The 18,922-nt window shown below is 46.6% G+C and overlaps 1 protein-coding gene across 1 annotated transcript in view; it reads right to left on the reverse strand.

Moving 5' to 3' along the window:
• Positions 1-18,922, reverse strand: part of LOC126188413 (methyl farnesoate epoxidase-like) — a 338,427-nt gene that overhangs the window by 170,164 nt on the left and 149,341 nt on the right. The window contains exon 4 of the mRNA XM_049930016.1: positions 13,885-14,072. Within this exon, the coding sequence (XP_049785973.1) occupies positions 13,885-14,072 (188 nt within the window). The remainder of the gene's footprint in view (positions 1-13,884; positions 14,073-18,922) is intronic.

Consider the following 18,922-nt stretch of genomic DNA (forward strand, 5'->3'; position numbering starts at 1 on the left):
TTTTGTGTGGGGTTATGTCAAAGACTCAGTGTTTACGTCTTCGCTACCACCAACCCATCAGAACTGCGTGCTTGCATCAACAGTGCCTTTGAACACACTAACAGGGACATGCTGCGGCAAAAGTGGGAAATCTTGGTTATCAACTTGATGTCTGTGGAATCAATAGGGGGAGGGCACATAGAGAGCACTAGTAAAAAAAAAAAAAAAAAAAAAAAAAAAAAAAAAAAAAAAAAAAAAAAAAAAAAAAAAAGATGAGTTTATCTACGTGTCTGCAAAGCCCTGCGACAACATTTAAAATAGTAATAGTATAGCTGGACAATTTGTTAAATAATATAGCTACAGCAAATCTCCCTAATCGCTTCAGTCGTTCATTATAACGTTGTACTGTAACACAATGAAATAGTTTAAGGGCAGCCGCAAGCGCTGATAGGCCGGTAGGACGACCGTTATCTCCACAGATAGCGCTACAGCGGCCTTTCAAACTCACCAGGCTGGATACCAGAGTACGCGTGCTTCAAGAGCGAAAAACACTGCTGGCGCGAGAATTGTCAACAATCATCTAGCTTCGGTACTACCGGCAGCCTTTGCGTTTCACAACAAATGGTTCAAATGGCTCTGAGCACTGTGGTACTCAACTTCTGAGGTCATCAGTCCCATAGAACTTATAACTACTTAAACCTAACTAATCTCAGGACAGCACACACATCCACGCCCGAGGTAGGATTCGAACCTGCGACCGTGGCGGTCGCGCGGTTCCAGACTGTAGCGCCTAGAACAGCTCGGCCACCCCGGACGGCGTTTCACAACAGAATGCTGTCACCAGACAGGTACTTGTCCTATCGTATGAAGTGTTGGAAGCTTACACGAAAAATCACAATGTCATTGAACCTATAAACAAAGATGTTTCGACTGTGGGAAAACTGAACGATTCGAAGTACCGATTGCGCTCTTCTGATCAGTTAGCGTTCTCTGCTGCGTCCTACTCGTACAACTAAAGAAATTTGGCTGAGAATGGCCTTAATTCAAATTAAAGGCTAATGTAGATGTATACAGGTATTTTCTAGATGTTCAGAGATGGTGTGTACATTGTGAGTCAAAAAGGACTTTACAACTGTTGAATGATATAGAAATTTATTGAGATAACTTGCAGAATCAGTAGATGTGTCATTTTGTAGCTAATGACCTCAGATTTGACTTGTATAGAGCATCAGTACTCCATTCTGCCACCAGGAGCGCCTGATACTGCACAGTTATATTGGTACTTTCACCAATGTGGAGCATGCTCGCTGTGTGTTTTGGTTTCATGAAACCAACTACAACTGTTCGGCATAAATTTTGCACCGAACATGCTAAAGAACCTCCATGCAGGCCCATAGTTTACTCTTGGCACAAGAACTTTGTTGAGATGAGTTTTTCAATGCGACGTGATAAATCACCAGGTTGCCCGCGTGTTTACAATTATGAGAAAACTGTCACTGGTGTTGTGTATTTGAATATGCTAGAAAACTTTTTCATTCCACAGATCGACGAAGATAACCGAGATGGGGTGCTTTACTACCAGCAAGACGGTGCACCATTTCCTCAGGGATGTTCGTGGCTTCCTCGATAATCGCTTCGCAGGTTGGTGGACTGACTGAAGGGTGAATCGCATGGCCACCTGGCTCCCCGGGCCTGATACCACTGGATTTCTTTCTCTGGGTTACGTATGCTCCTTCCCTACGAAACAATATTGCCGACCTGAAAAATCGAGTCTATGCTGCCGTTGCACAAGTTACATCCTACATGCTGCAACGAGTGTGGGAAGAAACTGATTACTGTTATGATGTTTCCCACATCACAAATGGTAGTCACATCGTACCAAAATGACACACCTACCGATTCTGTACGTTACGTCAATAAATTTCTAACGTCCTTTTTGACTCACCCTGTGATGATTAGAACATTACATGACCAAGTTTATTGGCCTTGAAAAGCAACGTAGTGAGACTTTGTAATAGACTCTGCTAGTGCAGCCTGCTCTTGTTAAAACGAGCAACCGCCTTGCAGCTTCCTGTCCAGACTGTGACCCAGCAATTAGCTACCTCTCCTAATTGCAGGCGTATTCAACCACGGCCTCTGTGATTCTGATCAAATTACTGACTTAAATTAAGGATAGATTAGAAACCTATGTAAATAGGACTCACATAAACATGTATATTAAATGAAACCCTTTGAGGTACATATTCATGTTCACGAAACACGTCATTTGAAAGCAATTAATGTGTGGCAAAACATGCTTAAACTGTTCAAATTTTTTTGGTTATTGGCCCAGCAGTTACCGCTCGGACGAAAAAAGAAAACCACATACAATAATTGTAGTAATACACGAACAAATTAATGCTGGTGTGAGAGAGATTCTGACAAATGTTAAGAAAGAGTGGAACGTTTAAACTTACCTGAGTGAAAACACAGATGACAGATGTTAGGTTCCGGTCGTACATTTAAGCTATCACCGTAATACGGCCGTGGCCGTTACGAGATCAGGGAGATAAAGGTTATCTCACCGTCTTACAGCATTGTCAGTTGGTGATAATTTCAAGGGTTAGTAAAAATTCCGAATAAACCTCACGCTGCAAAATGATTCAAGAATTGTTTTTAATTCATCCTGTGGAAAAGAAACAGAAGCACTAACCTGGAATGAAAAACGTTACGAACATTCTCGAAGTTTATGGATACAAGTCATACAAATTTTATCGTGAAAATATAAAAAATATTCCGGGATAAAAAGGAAAATAACATAAGAGGTGTGAAACTATTTCGTCTGTGTAATACAAAAATGTAGTCGCTGATGAATATGCGTTTTTTTGGATTTCGTATAAAATCCCAGCGAGACAGTTGTTAAGGAAACTACTAAATTAATTTTGGTAACATGCAAGACATCACTACTGTACCGTCTCACCTATGGACGCAGATTTATTTACGAGAGAGCCGATGCGCGGCAGCGCGCATTCACCAGTTTTCCTCGATTACGATTGTTGTTCCGAAGGATCGCCCTAATAGGGCCGAGAATCTTCCGTAACTCCAGAAAATTTTTTATTTGCAACTGCTACAGACGCTTGATCACTACAGCCATCACTCTAAACACCGATATAAGCTGTAAAAAAGTAACTGTAGGTGCCAAAACTAAGTCCGATGTTCCGTCGAATAGGAGCAAAATATATTTCTTTGCACAGTTTTGTGAAACTTAAGTCGTATTTAAGTGCTCTACAAACATTTTCGCCTCAGCTCGCAATAAGTGCATTGTACGCAAAAACTTCGCTCTTGCTGCTGCTATGTCTCTGCATTCCAAGAATATTTTCGTTCATCATTATACACTCGAAAAAGGAAATAAAAGGAACAAAGGAAAGCGACGCACCATGAAGGAATAATCCGAATGGGACAGAAATTGGTAGACGCGAATTCCACGTACATACAAACAAATGATTACAATTTCAGAAAACAACTAGATGACTTATTCAAGAGAAAGAGCTTCACAAATTAAGCAAGTCAATAACGCATTTGTCCACCTCAGTTCCTTACACAAGCAGTTATTCGGCTTGGTGTTGATTGAGAGAGTTTCTGGCTTTCCTCTTGGGGAATACCGTTCCAAATTCTGTCGAATTGGAGCATCAGATCGTCAAAACCCAGATATGGTCGGAGAGCCTTGCCCATAACGCTCCAAACGTTCACAATTGGGGAGGGTCCAGCGACCCTGCTGGCCAAGGTAGGGTTTGGCAAGAACGAAGAGAAGCAGTAGAAGCTCTCGCCGTGTGCAGCGTTCAAGTTAGTTTTAACGGAAACCACCACAATGGAGGTAATTGGTAACTTTTAAATGAATCTAGGTATCAACTCACAAGAATCAGGGAAAAATATCTCTATACTTACGTACCAGCATTACCTACTTATTTACTGAAGTTTATTAATTGTTTTTTAACCACAAGTATGAGACACCAAAGTCTTTTGACATGTTCTGTCTCATTTGTTTTCTTCAAAATGGTTCATATGGCTCTAAGCACTATGGGACTTAACATCTGAGGTCATCAGTCCCCTAGACTTAGAACTACTTAAGCCTAACTAATGTAAGGACATCACACACATCCATGCCCGAGGCAGGATTCGAACCTGCGACCGTAGCAACAGCGCGGTTCCTGACTGAAGCACCTAGAACCGCTCGGCCACATCGGCTGGCTGTTTTCTTCAATTTGTTTTTCGTTATGAAGGTGATCGGGTAGCAAGGGCTGTAATTACCCGTTGCTTGAATTAAACCAGGTGACCAGTGTTACTTTTTTTTAATTTTGAACCATCAGTCTTCTGGCTGGTATGATGCGACCCGCCACGAATTCCTCTCCTGTGTGAACCTCTTCATTCTTAGATGACATTTGCATCCTACATCTTCAATTATTTTCTAGATGTATTCCAATCTCTGTTTTCATCTACAGTTTTTACCCTCTACAGCTCTCTCTAGTACCACGATGTTATTTCCTGATGTCTTAACAGATGTCCTAACATCCTGTTCCTTTTCCTTGCCAGTGTTTACCACATAATCCTTACCTCTCCTATTCTGCACAGAATCTCCTCATTACTTACCTTAACGGTCCACCTAATTTTCAACACTCGTCTGTAGCACCATATTTCAAATGCTTCGATTCTCTTTTGTTCCGGTTTTCCACACTCCATGTTTCACTGCCATACAATGCTGTGCTCCAAACTACATTCTCAGAAATTTACAAATTACGCCCTATGTTAGATACTGCTTGACTTCTCTTGGCCAGGAATGCCATCTTTGCCAGTGCTAGTCTGCTTTTGATATCCTCCTTGTTCCGCCCATCACTGGTTATTTTGCTGTTTAGGTAGCAGAATTCCTTAACTTCATCTTCGTCGTGACCATCATTTCTGATGTTAAATTTTCGCTGTTCTCATTTCTGTTACTTCTCATCATGGCGAAAGACTGCCTCCCTGTCTTATACCCTTTTAAATCTTGGCCCTCCACCCCTAATATTGCCTCTTGGCTCCTCTACATATTGCATATTACTCGTCTCTCCCTATAGTTTACCCCTATTTTTCTCAGAATTTCGATAACATTGCACCATTTTACATTGTCGAACGCCTTTTTCAGGTCGACAAATCCTATGAACGTGTCTTGATTTTTCTTTAGTCTTGCTTCTGTTATCGGCCCCTATGTCAGAATTGTCTCTGTGGTGCCTTTATCTTTCCTAAAGTCAAAGTGATTGTCATCTAATAAATCTTCAGCTTTCTTTTCCATTCTTCTGCATGTTATTCTTGTCTGCAGCTTGAATGCATGAGCTGTTAAGCTGATTGTGCGATAATTTTCGCACATGTAAGCTCTGGTGCTCTTCAGAACTGTATGGATGATATTTTTTCAGAAGTCAGATGCTATGTCGCCAGACTCATACATTCTACACACCAAATTGAACGGTCGGTTTGTTGCCATTTTCCCCAACGATTTGCGAAATTCTGGTGGAATGTTGTTTATCCCTTCTGCCTTGTTCACTCTTAAGTCCTCCAAAGCTCTCTTAAATTCTGATTCTAATACTTGATCCCCCATTGCTTCTAAATCGTCTGCTGTTTCTTCTTATACCCACTTATACACTCCTGGAAATGAAAAAAAGAACACATTGACACCGGTATGTCAGACCCACCATACTTGCTCCGGACACTGCGAGAGGGCTGTACAAGCAATGATCACACGCACGGCACAGCGGACACGCCAGGAACCGCGGTGTTGGCCGTCGAATGGCGCTAGCTGCGCAGCATTTGTGCACCGCCGCCGTCAGTGTCAGCCAGTTTGCCGTGGCATACGGAGCTCCATCGCAGTCTTTAACACTGGTAGCATGCCGCGACAGCGTGGACGTGAACCGTATGTGCAGTTGACGGACTTTGAGCGAGGGCGTATAGTGGGCATGCGGGAGGCCGGGTGGACGTACCGCCGAATTGCTCAATACGTGGTGCGTGAGGTCTCCACAATACATCGATGTTGTCGCAAGTGGTCGGCGCAAGGTGCACGTGCCCGTCGACCTGGGACCGGACCGCAGCGACGCACGGATGCACGCCAAGACCGCAGGATCCTACGCAGTGCCGTAGGGGACCGCACCGCCACTTCCCAGCAAATTAGGGACACTGTTGCTCCTGGGGTATCGGCGAGGACCATTCGCAACCGTCTCCATGAAGCTGGGCTACGGTCCCGCACACCGTTAGGCCGTCTTCCGCTCACGCCCCAACATCGTGCAGCCCGCCTCCAGTGGTGTCGCGACAGGCGTGAATGGAGGGACGAATGGAGACGTGTCGTCTTCAGCGATGAGAGTCGCTTCTGCCTTGGTGCCAATGATGGTCGTATGCGTGTTTGGCGCCGTGCAGGTGAGCGCCACAATCAGGACTGCATACGACCGAGGCACACAGGGCCAACACCCGGCATCATGGTGTGGGGAGCGATTTCCTACACTGGCCGTACACCACTGGTGATCGTCGAGGGGACACTGAATAGTGCACGGTACATCCAAACCGTCATCGAACCCATCGTTCTACCATTCCTAGACCGGCAAGGGAACTTGCTGTTCCAACGGGACAATGCACGTCCGCATGTATCCCGTGCCACCCAACGTGCTCTAGAAGGTGTAAGTCAACTACCCTGGCCAGCAAGATCTCCGGATCTGTCCCCCATTGAGCATGTTTGGGACTGGATGAAGCGTCGTCTCACGCGGTCTGCACGTCCAGCACGAACGCTGGTCCAACTGAGGCGCCAGGTGGAAATGGCATGGCAAGCCGTTCCACAGGACTACATCCAGCATCTCTACGATCGTCTCCATGGGAGAATAGCAGCCTGCATTGCTGCGAAAGGTGGATATACACTGTACTAGTGCCGACATTGTGCATGCTCTGTTGCCTGTGTCAATGTGCCTGTGGTTCTGTCAGTGTGATCATGTGATGTATCTGACCCCAGGAACGTGTCAATAAAGTTTCCCCTTCCTGGGACAATGAATTCACGGTGTTCTTATTTCAATTTCCAGGAGTGTAGTACTCTTCCCACCTGACCACTCCCTCCTCTGCATTTAACTGCGGAATTCCCGTTTCACTCTTAATGTTATCACAATTGCTTTTACTTTCACCGAATGTTGTTTTGACTTTCCTGTTCTACATTCGCTATTTTCCAAAATATGTTGGTGGACAGTCAGGGGGTGAGAAGAGAGTGAGACAGGGGTGTTGTGTCAGGCCAAGTCGGCTGGGTTTCAGGAAGGTCGGGCCCCAGGGGCGCTCTCTCTACCTGAGGGAAGGCGGTGAGGATTGCGTGGAACCTGCCAGCACGACTTAGTGGCACCTGGGTCACAGCTGACGGGCTTTGTTTCGTGGTGTTCTTGTCATTGCGGCTCGGTGACGGCAGGATGTCCGCCAAGCTGGCACGACATGTACGCACTGTATTTTGATATGTCAGTTAAGTTTCTCATGCCGCAATCTCCCCATATACACATTAATGGGGCAGGCTAACTGGTGGACAGTGGGTGACTCTTGCTGACATAACAAGGCCACGCTAATTTTTGTCGGCAAGACTCTCAATTCTAATAGATTTTCGTGGTGTTTTGGAGGGGTTATATGCAGTGATTTGTACACTTGTGATTGGCAGCTTGTTGGGGTCAGCGCGTTTTAATTTTTTCTGATTTTCTAGAGAGAAACGTTTCTCTAGGGGCTCTGTTACAGAGCGCCAGACAGAGAAGACGTGAAGTAGAGACCTGTGACAGTAGAATTAAGAGTATTCACTGTTAGGTAGCCCAGACAGTTTTAACAGGTGCTGATTGGGATTGCCAGCCAGCATAACTCGGTTTCGGCGTCATGACGTATCAGAACATTGGGCATTCCCACATCTATTTGGTGTGTTCAGCAGTCCTGAATGCAGCCAGCAGTGCAGTGCATCGCTGATAGTCGACTCCACACAAATCGAGGACAGGGTCTGGTAAAGTTTTTTGCAGCTCTGGCAGAGTAGGAAATCAGACAGTTAATTTGATGCCCCCCTGTCATAGCGGCCCCTTATCAGTCAGAGGGCCCACACAACAGACAAGCCCTGCCTTCCAGAGCTCAGATCAAAACATCGGTAGTGGTTGTAAAGACCAACAGACGTTCCGCATAAACACGGAACTACTTCGTGGAAAGCCATGTGACAAGAGATCCACCAATTGGAACTAATGTGACTACGTGTAGCACTTTGCTAAATCGGCGTTATAAGGACGCCAGCAGAGTCAGATTGGCAGTATGTACCTAAAGCTAGGACAGCTCAGGCCAGTACCAACGCCGGGTCTATCATAGTAGACGTTCGCTATAGCCTGCAGTAGAAAGTTGTGTCTTTGTAATTGTGTAGAGTAGTATTTTGGTTATTATTTTCTTTTTATTATCTTGTACTCTTATCTGGCTTGTGCCACCACAAGAATTGTGCTTGCGTTTGAATATTAGTGCACGCCAAGAACGCGTATTTTTGTTAAAATAAAGTGTGTTCAGACTTGATCGTTAGTTCTTTCCTGCCTACCAAAGGACACTACAATTATTGGCGACGGGGATAAAACTTTCATTTTCGGAAGAATTAACTTCCTTAGAGGAATTTCTTCAGTGCTTGATGGAAACTCTACGAGACATTGAGGCAGCGCTCACAAGGTCAGACCACCACCCACATTGCCCAGCGTAGCAAGAGGTAGCTTATAGAGTTGATTCCGTCAAGGGGAATATGAACACTTTGCATGTGGCTCCACCGACGTTTCCAGCTTTCGATAGGTCTGTCGAACCATGGTCAACTTATTTCGAACCGTTGGAACAACATTTACTGGTACATGGAATCCACGACAAAAATCGAAGTTGAGCTTTTTTATTTAGCACCATCTGTCCACAGATGTATTGTTTAATACAACAACTGAACCCTGGGCAGTCCCCTCGAGATCTCTCCTTTACCCGTATAAGGGCTGCCTGTTTGAGTACTTTGACGCACAAATACATGTTTTCCGACCGTCAGTCTTTCTTTCCTTGTCGAAAGTTCCCAGATCAGACATATTGGGAATGGATTAGGACGCTCCAGGGTCTCTCCCGCGATTGCAAATTCCAGTGCGCCAACTTTGAATGCAAGCAGTCTTATGCCTCTTCGTTGATTCGTGATATGGTGGTGTATCACGCACCAGACGAGGGTCTTTGGGCTCATATTTTGAAGTTACAGGACCTGTTCCTCAACACCCGTCTGCCTATCATTCGTGCATTTGAACAGTCTCTCTGGCTACAACCGCCACGTCTTATTCGGATTATTTTTGCGGCTAGCCAGTTGCCTAGCGCTGAGCAGGAGTTTCGTCAGTCTGTTGGTACATCCGGTGACAGAAAGTCTTTCGCCTGTTTTCCATCATGTCCGGACTGTTTCCGAGCTCACCAGCGGTCGGACCGCCCCCACGAGTGAGCAAGGTGCACGGTTTGCAGCCGAACAGGCCCCATCGCCGTTGTGTGTCAGACTTTGCAGAAATTTCGCGTCGATGCCACGGTTCCCGCGGACGCACAGGCTCGTCACGAATCACCAGCGCTGGACCTGGAAGCCTTGCATTCCATTGACGGACAAGTATTCTCCATCATTCCGCAGTCGGGAGCTCGTTTCCTCCTTACCTTGGAGACAGCGCATATTCCTGTGGTCTTCCAGATTCACATGGCATCTTTTGTTTCTGTTGTAGGTGGTGCCCCATACCAATGCTTGGGCTCGCCAGCTTAGTCTCCGCACACTTGCGCCTTGTGTAGTTTCAGGAATCACTATATATCAGCCGACGGCGTTTTTTAGACACAAACCTCCTACAATGGTCGTTCCTTCACCGCTCAGTTTTTTGTGGTCGGCACCTCCGCCGGTACTATCCTTCTGGGTGTGGACATTTTTGCTCGTCTGCGTTTGTCAGTGAAGCATGAGGTACAGGCGGTTGGAATACCCTCCTTTGATACCCTCCTAGCCCATTGCTCAGCAAATACGAAACGTTGTTTTCATCCACACCAGGGGTTAAGGGTTTCCCTACACGTGTTCAACTTCTTCCCTCTGCTGTGCCTCGTTTTAAGGCCTATCTGGTTCCATTTCCTCTCCGAGACAGGCTCCAGGTGAAACTTCGCTGCTTACACGACGATGGCATTCTTTCTCCCGTCACGCACAGCCGCTCGGCGACGCCTATCGTGTTAATCGAGAAGCTGAATGGTGCTTTACGCATCTGTGGCGATTTTAAGGTCACGGTAAATTCTCAGTTAGTCATCGATTCATATCCAGTCCCATCGGTGGATGACATACTCGCACGTCTTGTGGGCGCCACCGTTTACGTCAAAACTGATTTGCGCAATGCTTATTTGCGGCTGCCGTTGGACGAAGAATCACAGCAGACCCTAGTCATCAATATCAGTGTGGCCATTTCTGGTACAACCGCCTCCCGTTTGGCACTGCCAGTGTCCCCGCCATTTTCCAGCGTTATTTGGAACAGCTCAAAAGTCAGGTGCCTGGTGCAGCAAATTATCTGGACGATGTCACTGTCGGTAGCTCGTCCGCATTGGACCACGTGGATAAGCTGGGTAGGCTGTTCCAGACTTTTTCCGAGCCTAACCTGCATTGCCATAAACAGAAGTGTGACTTTTTTGTGTGCGAGGTCAGTTATCTCGGGTTCACGATTAATGCCTGTGGCCTAAATGCCTCTAAGGAGTATGTCGAAGTGATTCAAAACGTGCCACTTCCCACCATCGTGAAGCAACTGCAATCCGTCCTCGGTCAAATTAACTATTATCGGCGTTTTATACCCAACACCGCCCAGATCTCGGCGCCCCTGTCCAGATTGTTACACAAGGGTGTGCGTTGGGTTTGGGATGCAGCATGAGACCAGGCTTTCACAAGTGTCAAGTCAGCTCTCTCCCACCCTCCATGTCTGGCCACTTACGACCTTTCCCTGCCCCTCATCGTCGCCATCGATGGCCTGGGTGCTTTCCCCTCTCAAGTGCTCAATGACGTTGAGAGGCCGGTAGCTTTCATATCCAAAACATTGACCAACGCTCAAACCAAACATAGTTAACTTGAAAAGGAAGCTTTGGAGCTGGTCTTCACACTGACGAAATTCTACTATTTCGTGTATGGTCGTCATTTCACTCTGCAGACCGACCACAAACCTTTGGTTTCTTTGTTTCACCCGAGTGCCCCAGTGCCCACCCAGACAGCGCATCCCTTCAGCGTTGGGCGCTCTTCCTGGCGATGTTCGACTTTGATATTGTCTTTCGCACCTCTGAGTGGCATCTGTGATGCGGAAGTCCAGCATTTTTGGGATCATTGGCACAGTCTCTTTTTCCGCAGCAGCGTCATACTTTTGGATAGTGACTCAGACGTTCCCAGGGTGGTCGTACTGCATGCACTGGGCCGCCGTGTCCTCGACCTCCTCCACCCTGGTCAGTGGGGAATCGTCCTCACCAAACAGCTGGCCTGCCGCCACCTTTATTGGCCCAGATTGGATAAAGACATTGCCTCCCTCGTGTCGGCCTGCACCATGTGCCAAACCCGTTAGGCAGCATCCACACCCCAGTATTTTTCGTGGCCTGATCAGCTTCTCCATGGGAATGTCTCAACTTGGATTTTGCAAGGCTGTTTCATGGTACCCAATGACTCATCCTGATCGACTACAGGTTGGGATACCCTTTCATATCCTGCATGATGAACACCACTTCCGCTAAGACTATCGGAATTCTCTGGTGCTTCTCTGCTGTCAAGGGACTCCCAAAAACGATCGTTATGGGTAATGGTCCACACTTTACTTCGACCGAGTTTCAGCAATTCTGTGCTGCCAATGGGATTTCCCTCATCTACACTTCCCCATTTCACCCTGTGTCAAACAGCCATGCAGAATGCTTTGTGTAGGCGTTCAAGAACCAGCTTGATAAGCTGCTGAGCCATCACCCACTGGAGGAGGGCATGCTTCTTTTTTTGGCTACATACCATGCTGCCCCCCATGTCGTTAAAAGTCCAGCAGAGATACTTCATGGTCCACCATTCCACTCTCCCCTATCTGCCCTTGTTCCTGAGACTTCTCAGCCTCTCGCTCGCACTTCGGCGCATTCTTTCCACGTCAGGTAGGAGATCTGGAAGTTGATCTTATCCAAAGGCGCTCTGGGAGCCTGCTGTCATCACCAAGCTCTGTGGATGGCGTTTCTACAATGGGTCAACGGTTCTGCTGCCCGCTGGCACCTCAACCAGCCCTGCCCCCGTCTGGTGGACCATGACGCCCCAGGGAGCTGCCATTGCCTGTCGCCGGCCACTCTGTGATTAAACATCCGCTTCTGCCTCTGCCTCAGCTGCTGCCTCAGCCGCCAGCTGTCACTGCTGCATTGCCGCCTCCTGCCCCTGCTGGCCACAAACCTATGGATGTCGACCTGGATGCCCCTACTCCTCTGGACGTTTGTGGTGCTGTGCATTCTTTTTCCAGGGGTAGAAATGTCATAGCGACCCCTTATCAGTTAGAGGGGCCACACAACAGATAAGCAAGGTGGACGGCTGACCTCCCTTCCAGAGCTCGGACCAAAACATCGACAGTGGATGTAAACACCAACAGACTTTCCGCATAAACACGGAGCTACTTTGTGAAAAGCTATGTGACAGAGATCCACTAATTGGAACTAATGTGACTACGTGTAGCTCTCCACCGAATCGGCGTTATAAGCACGCCAGCAGTCAGACCGGCAATGTGTACCTACAGCTAGGACAGCTCAACCCAATACTTATGACAGCTCCAGCATAATTGACATTCGCCGTAGCTTGCAGTAGAAAGTTGTATCTTTGTAATTGTGTAGAGTAGTATTTTGGTTATTATTTTCTTTCTGTTGTTTAATTGTTCAAATGTATGTGCATTCCTAAGGGATGAAACTGCTGATGTCATCGGTCCCTAGATTTATACGCTACTTAAACTAACTTAGAACAACACACACACCCATGCCTGAGGTAGGACCCAAACCTCCTGCGGGCGCCTTAAACTACGCAGCCACTCTGTGTGGCTCTTTTCGTTATCTTATACTCTTATCTGGCTTGTACCATCTCAAGAATTGTTGTGCTTCTTGTTGTTCTTACGTTTGGAAATGAGTGCATGCCAAGAAGGCATATTTTTGGTAAACTAATGTGTGTGTTCAAATTTGATTTAGTTCTTATCTGCCGACCGCAAGACACTACACCCCTCAGCACCGCTTCTGCACGCATAGTGTACACAGCGGATCTAAATTGCATGTGGGATTTTATAGCTGAACATTGTTACTTAGTCACTGTACCACGTGCTAAGGAATTAGCAATATGTTAGGATAGTCAGCCCACTCACAGTGGGGGAAAGGGACCTACAAACATTTGATATCCACCCATTTCAACTTTGCCACCTAATTATTCATGGAAACTTGTTGCACTTCCCTGGTCACGCATTATCATAGTATCTGAGAATTTGGTTCATTTGTGCATTAAATCAATAAATCTCATTGTTATACTAAATTTCACTTTCATTTCAGTAATTTATAGAACATGTTTTCCCGTACTTAACCACATTTTTGGGAGAGATTATTCAATATATTGTAAATTATGCAAAGTGCGTCAACCCATGAATTGTCATTATAGACAGTGCCAATTAGATTGTTATGCATTCTGCCATCCTTGCGAGTGATGCCGAGAGTGACAATTCCTGGGGGTGTGTGTATCTTCACAGCACTGAGATACGGGTTTTATTTAAGTCAGGCGACTAGCTTTCCCTCGCCACCAGGCAAATTTTCAAGCGCTTCGGTTTCTTTACCCCAGTTAACTACAAAGTTTTATCCTTATCCACTGAGCGCATGCTTCACGACTTGACTACCAGTACTTACCATACAAAAGGCGCTTGTTATCTTGTTGAACTTGGTGATCGCGTTGTAGCCCGTTGCCTCGGGCTGGATGAAGCGCAGCCACGGCATGGCGCTGAGTTTGCCTCCAGTCATGTCGAAGGCGCGAGAACGCACGTCCTGCAGGTCCATCAGCGTGTGCAGCAGCTGGTCGCCGCGCGGGAAGCGGTAGCCTGCTCAGAAACCAGGGCCAGACCTCAGTCTATGGTGTACTCACCACCGATAACAAACAATACTGTTGGCGAAGAGTTCTCAGGCTTCCAGCCGGGTGGCGGTGTCTTCAAACTGCGACGTTTCGACGAGTGACATACTCGTCAACTTCTGGCGAAGTGCCGAAACTTTGCGGATGCCGGCCCCTTTATACCTGCGGCGTGCCCCCCACCACTTGGCCACGGGAGGCTGGATCCCGAGGAGCCGGCGGGCGGGGTGGAGGGGGAAGCGGGTGCGCCGTTTGCGTCTCCGTCAGAGCATTCCGGTCGCGTCTCGTGAGCTGGACGGTTCTTGGTGCGTTCCTGGCATATTGCGGCTAATGCTGGATCCCAGGCCGCGCTCAGTTTATAACCTTCGTCCCTGTTCACAAGATTCTCGTGGACCCGTATTTCTATTGATTCTTTAATGACGCTGTCCCAATGGCTCCCGGCTCGGCACAGCACCCTGGTGTTCTCGAAAGGGTTAAACTTTGCACCTGTACCAAGGACCATACCGAAACGAGACATCATCAGCAGCATAGAGGAAGCAGTCCGGGGCCTACCCAAGGAGGAAACTGAGCAGATCCGAAGGGAGACCTGCAGGATCATCGACATGTCACGAGTCCCGAAAGCCAACATTACTGCGCCGGAGCGAGAGGCTATCCGTGCACTGAGGGATGATGCTGACATCATGGTCCTCCCAGCAGACAAGGGAAATGCGGCGGTGCTGATTCGCACAGTCGACTACCAACAGAAAATCTGCTCACTGCTGCAAGACCCAGCATACAGGAAACTCAACAAGAACCCTACGACGACGATGACCAGGAAACCCGTGACGCTAACAGAGGCAGTGCAGAAACGGCTGTATCCCAGAGCGCCAACGACACCGCGCCTGTATGGATTGCCTCTACGGTCGATTCTGGACAGCATCAACTCGCACAGTTATGGACTGGCCAAATACCTGGCGACACTATTAAAACCACTGGTGGGACACTACAGTCATCACGTGAAAAACTCCGCAGATTTCGTAAGAATACTGAAGGACATCCGAATACAGAGAGATGACCTACTCGTGAGCTTAGACGTCACCTCCTTGTTCACGAAAGTACCTCTACAAGACGCCTTGGCACTCCTTAATCAGAACTTCGAGCCTGAAACAGCGAAGCTCTTTGAATATGCACTTACGACCACCTACTTCAAGTGCAATGGAGAACATTATGAACAAGTGGATGGAGCCATGGGATCTCCCTTGCTCCAGGGATCGCGAATCTTTATATGGAACACTTTGAGGAGGTGGCACTAAAAACTGCTCACCGTAAACCCAGGCACTTCTTCCGCTATGTGTACGACACTTTCGGATTTGGCAGCATGGCAGGCAGGCACTGGAGGAGTTTATGGACCACCTAAACGGCATACATGAGAATATTACCTTCACGATGGAAGTAGAAGAGAATGGCTGTATTCCATTCCTGGACATACTGATCAGGAAGAAAGCGGATGGCACGCTGGGCCATTCAGTATATAGAAAGAGGACGCACACAGACCTGTACCTCCATGCAACCAGCTGCCACCATCCGGCGCAACACCAGTCAGTACTGACCACCTTGGTACATAGGGCGCGCGTCATTTGTGACAAAGAAAGCCTCTCAGACGAATTACACCACCTAAGAGAGGTATTTCGGAAAAACTGGTACAGTGAAACACAGATTGGTAGGGCCTTCAATAGGAGACAGGCTGACAAATTTCAGGAAGTGGAAGAAGAGGAAGTTAACAAGAGACTCGTCTTTCTTCCATATTTGGGGCCCATATCAGCCAAAATCTGGGGGCTACTGAGAAAATCAATCATAAATACCGTCTTCAGACCACCGCCGAAGATGAAAGAGCTGTTGGGCTCACTAAAGACCCACTCAAACTCAACACACCTGGTATATACAGCATTGCCTGCGAATGTGGTGTACAGTACATTGGACAAACGCAGCGCTGCATCTCGAAAAGGTACGAGGAACGCACCAGGCATGTCCAGCTTGGACAGATAGAGAAATCTGCTATAGCTGAACATAGCATCAAAGAAAACCACACCTTTGATTTCGAGAACACCAGGGTGCTGTGCCGCCCTGGGAGCTATTGGGACAGCGTCATTAAAGAATCAATAGAAATACGGGTCCACGAGAATCTTGTGAATAGGGACGAAGGTTATCAACTGAGTGCGGCCTGGCATCCAGCATTAGCCGCAATACGCCAGGAACGCACCAAGAACCGTCCAGATCACGAGACGCGACCGGAATGCTCTGGCGGAGACACGAACGACGCACCCACTTCCCCCTCCACCCCGTCCGGCGGCTCCACTGGACCCAGCCTCCCGCGGCCAGGTGGTGGGGGCACGCCGCAGGTATAAAGGGGCCGGCATCCGCAAAGTCTCGGCACTTCGCCAGAAGATGACGAGTATGTCACTCGTCGAAACGTCGCAGTTTGAAGACACCGCCACCCGGCTGGAAGCCCGAGAACTCTTCGCCAGCTGTATACGCCGGGAAATCATACATTTACATTTTAAACAATACTGTGTTCACGTTTTGTTTGCAGAGCTGAACAGAGCATGTGCTCCTGTATTGTTAGTTCTCTCATAGCTTAAAATGTCAATTTCTAGCCATACTTGGAATTTATTACTAGTGTTCACTAATTATGGATGTAAAATGCAGAATTAGAAATGCCTTCGGCCGTCTATGATCTGAATATAATGCATTTATGCCACGTGTTTCGGCGTTTCACTACGCCATCTTCAGGCCCCATGACCAATGTGTAGGTAGAATCAGCTTCAGGTGCAGTCGAAACAGGGGCTACCATTAAGTAACTGGCATTCGTAGACTTCTGGTTTCAACTCAGAGAACCCTACAGTTTGGTTTGAACGTCTGCTTAGCAATCTTCAATTGATGAACGAAGGGATTGCGTTATTGGAACCAGAAGTCTACTGTACCGTCTCCTGGAATGTAATAAATAAAATAACTTCATAATTGTACTGAATGTACAGTGCTGTGAGGTCAAAGAGCTATCAGTAAGCAGCGGACGAACAGTCTCTCGGAGATGATAAAGACGTTATCAAAAAATGAAAGGCGTTGTCTTTTGTTGTATGTGAACATAATCATGACTATATATATATATATATATATATATATATATACACACACACACACACACACACACACACACACACACACATATATATATATATATATATATATATATATATATATATATATATATATATTGGGCTGAATGCATGGAATGTCTCATTTCTTCAACTACCTCTTATGGTCTGTAATATATTATAATGCTAAGTGCGCTTGAAAATACATTAAGTCTTGTTAGTTACAAAAGCCTTTCCTTATATAGAAATAGTATCCTCAACCAAATATCGGACTAATAACAGTGTTTAAACTAATTTGATTGTTGTCTGCCATTAAGGCATATAATAAGATTTTTATTAAATACAGCCCAGGGAGTTAAGTTTTTTAAAGATTAACATTGGATATTCGAAACGTGGTAAAACTCTGCATAAGTTGCAAAGATTTTAATAATTTTCATTCTGTGTGTCGGCATCGGGGTACATAAGCCGAGTACATCATTACGTAGTGAGCTGAAAACAAATCACCTCTGTTTTATTATTTCAGAAATATTTCGTGAGTAATTACTTCAATGGTGTTTTTTTGTACCTACATAGTTTAACGAACTCTGGTCTATGAATATGCATCAGATCATGGTCTGGATTTGTGATAGCAGATGTAAAAATAGTTTCACGCCCTACATCAGATTACAAATAATTTACAAACATCAGTCGAAATCATCATTATAGTGGTGTCACCGCCAGACACCACACTTGCTAGGTGGTGGCCTTTGAATCGGCTGCGGTCCAGTAGTATACGTCAGACCCGCGTGTCGCCACTATCAGTGATTGCACACCGAGCGCCGCCACATGGCAGGTCTAGAGAGACTTCCTAGCACTCGCCCCAGTTGTACAGCCGACTTTGTTAGTGATGGTTCACTGCCTACTTACGTTCTCATTTGCCGAGACTATAATTTAGCATAGCCTTCAGCTATGTCATTTGCTACGACCTAGCAAGACGCCATTATCAGTTACTATTTATATTGTGAATCATGTACCGTCAAAACCGACGTTCATCATTAATGGATTAAAGTTAAGTGTTCTACCAGCTACGTCCGTTTTTCTAAATTCTAATTTCCTTGTCCTGTTCCAGACCTCACGCCAGCCTGCGTGAGCTAAAACGCGTGCATTTCGGCCTCCTTTAGTAAAACGGTGTTGACTCTCTTGCCAACCACAACATTGGCGACGAGACAATACCGCATTCGTAACTATACTGCCCTGATTTACTTGTGTAATGGCTTCGCCACGATCTCCAGATGTACTGTCCGAATTTTATCACTTACAGAATCAGCAGACGCAGGCCTTACTGGATGCCCTTGGACAGCTCGTCCAGGGTCAACGTGCGGCAGCAGCCGCTCCACCGCTAATGCAGCCACAACACGCAGTTGCACCAACTTTTCGACCTTTTGATGTTGCACTGGAAAGCTGGACGGAGTGGTCACTCCAATTTGGATTCCATCTCACCGCCTACAGAATTCAAGCTAACGAGCGGCAGCCTTTTTTGTTATCATCGGTTGGCGTACAAACGTACCATGTGATAGTCAAATTATTTCCCCGACGCGACGTAGCAACTCTGCCCTACGAAGAAATTTTGTCTGCATTAGATGCATATTTCAACGAATCAGTCAATGTGGTTGCAAAAAGGTATACCTTCTTTCGTACAAAACGTACAGCAGGT

This window comes from Schistocerca cancellata, chromosome 5 (genome assembly GCF_023864275.1).
Source record: "Schistocerca cancellata isolate TAMUIC-IGC-003103 chromosome 5, iqSchCanc2.1, whole genome shotgun sequence".
Taxonomy (NCBI): Eukaryota; Metazoa; Arthropoda; class Insecta; order Orthoptera; family Acrididae; genus Schistocerca; species Schistocerca cancellata.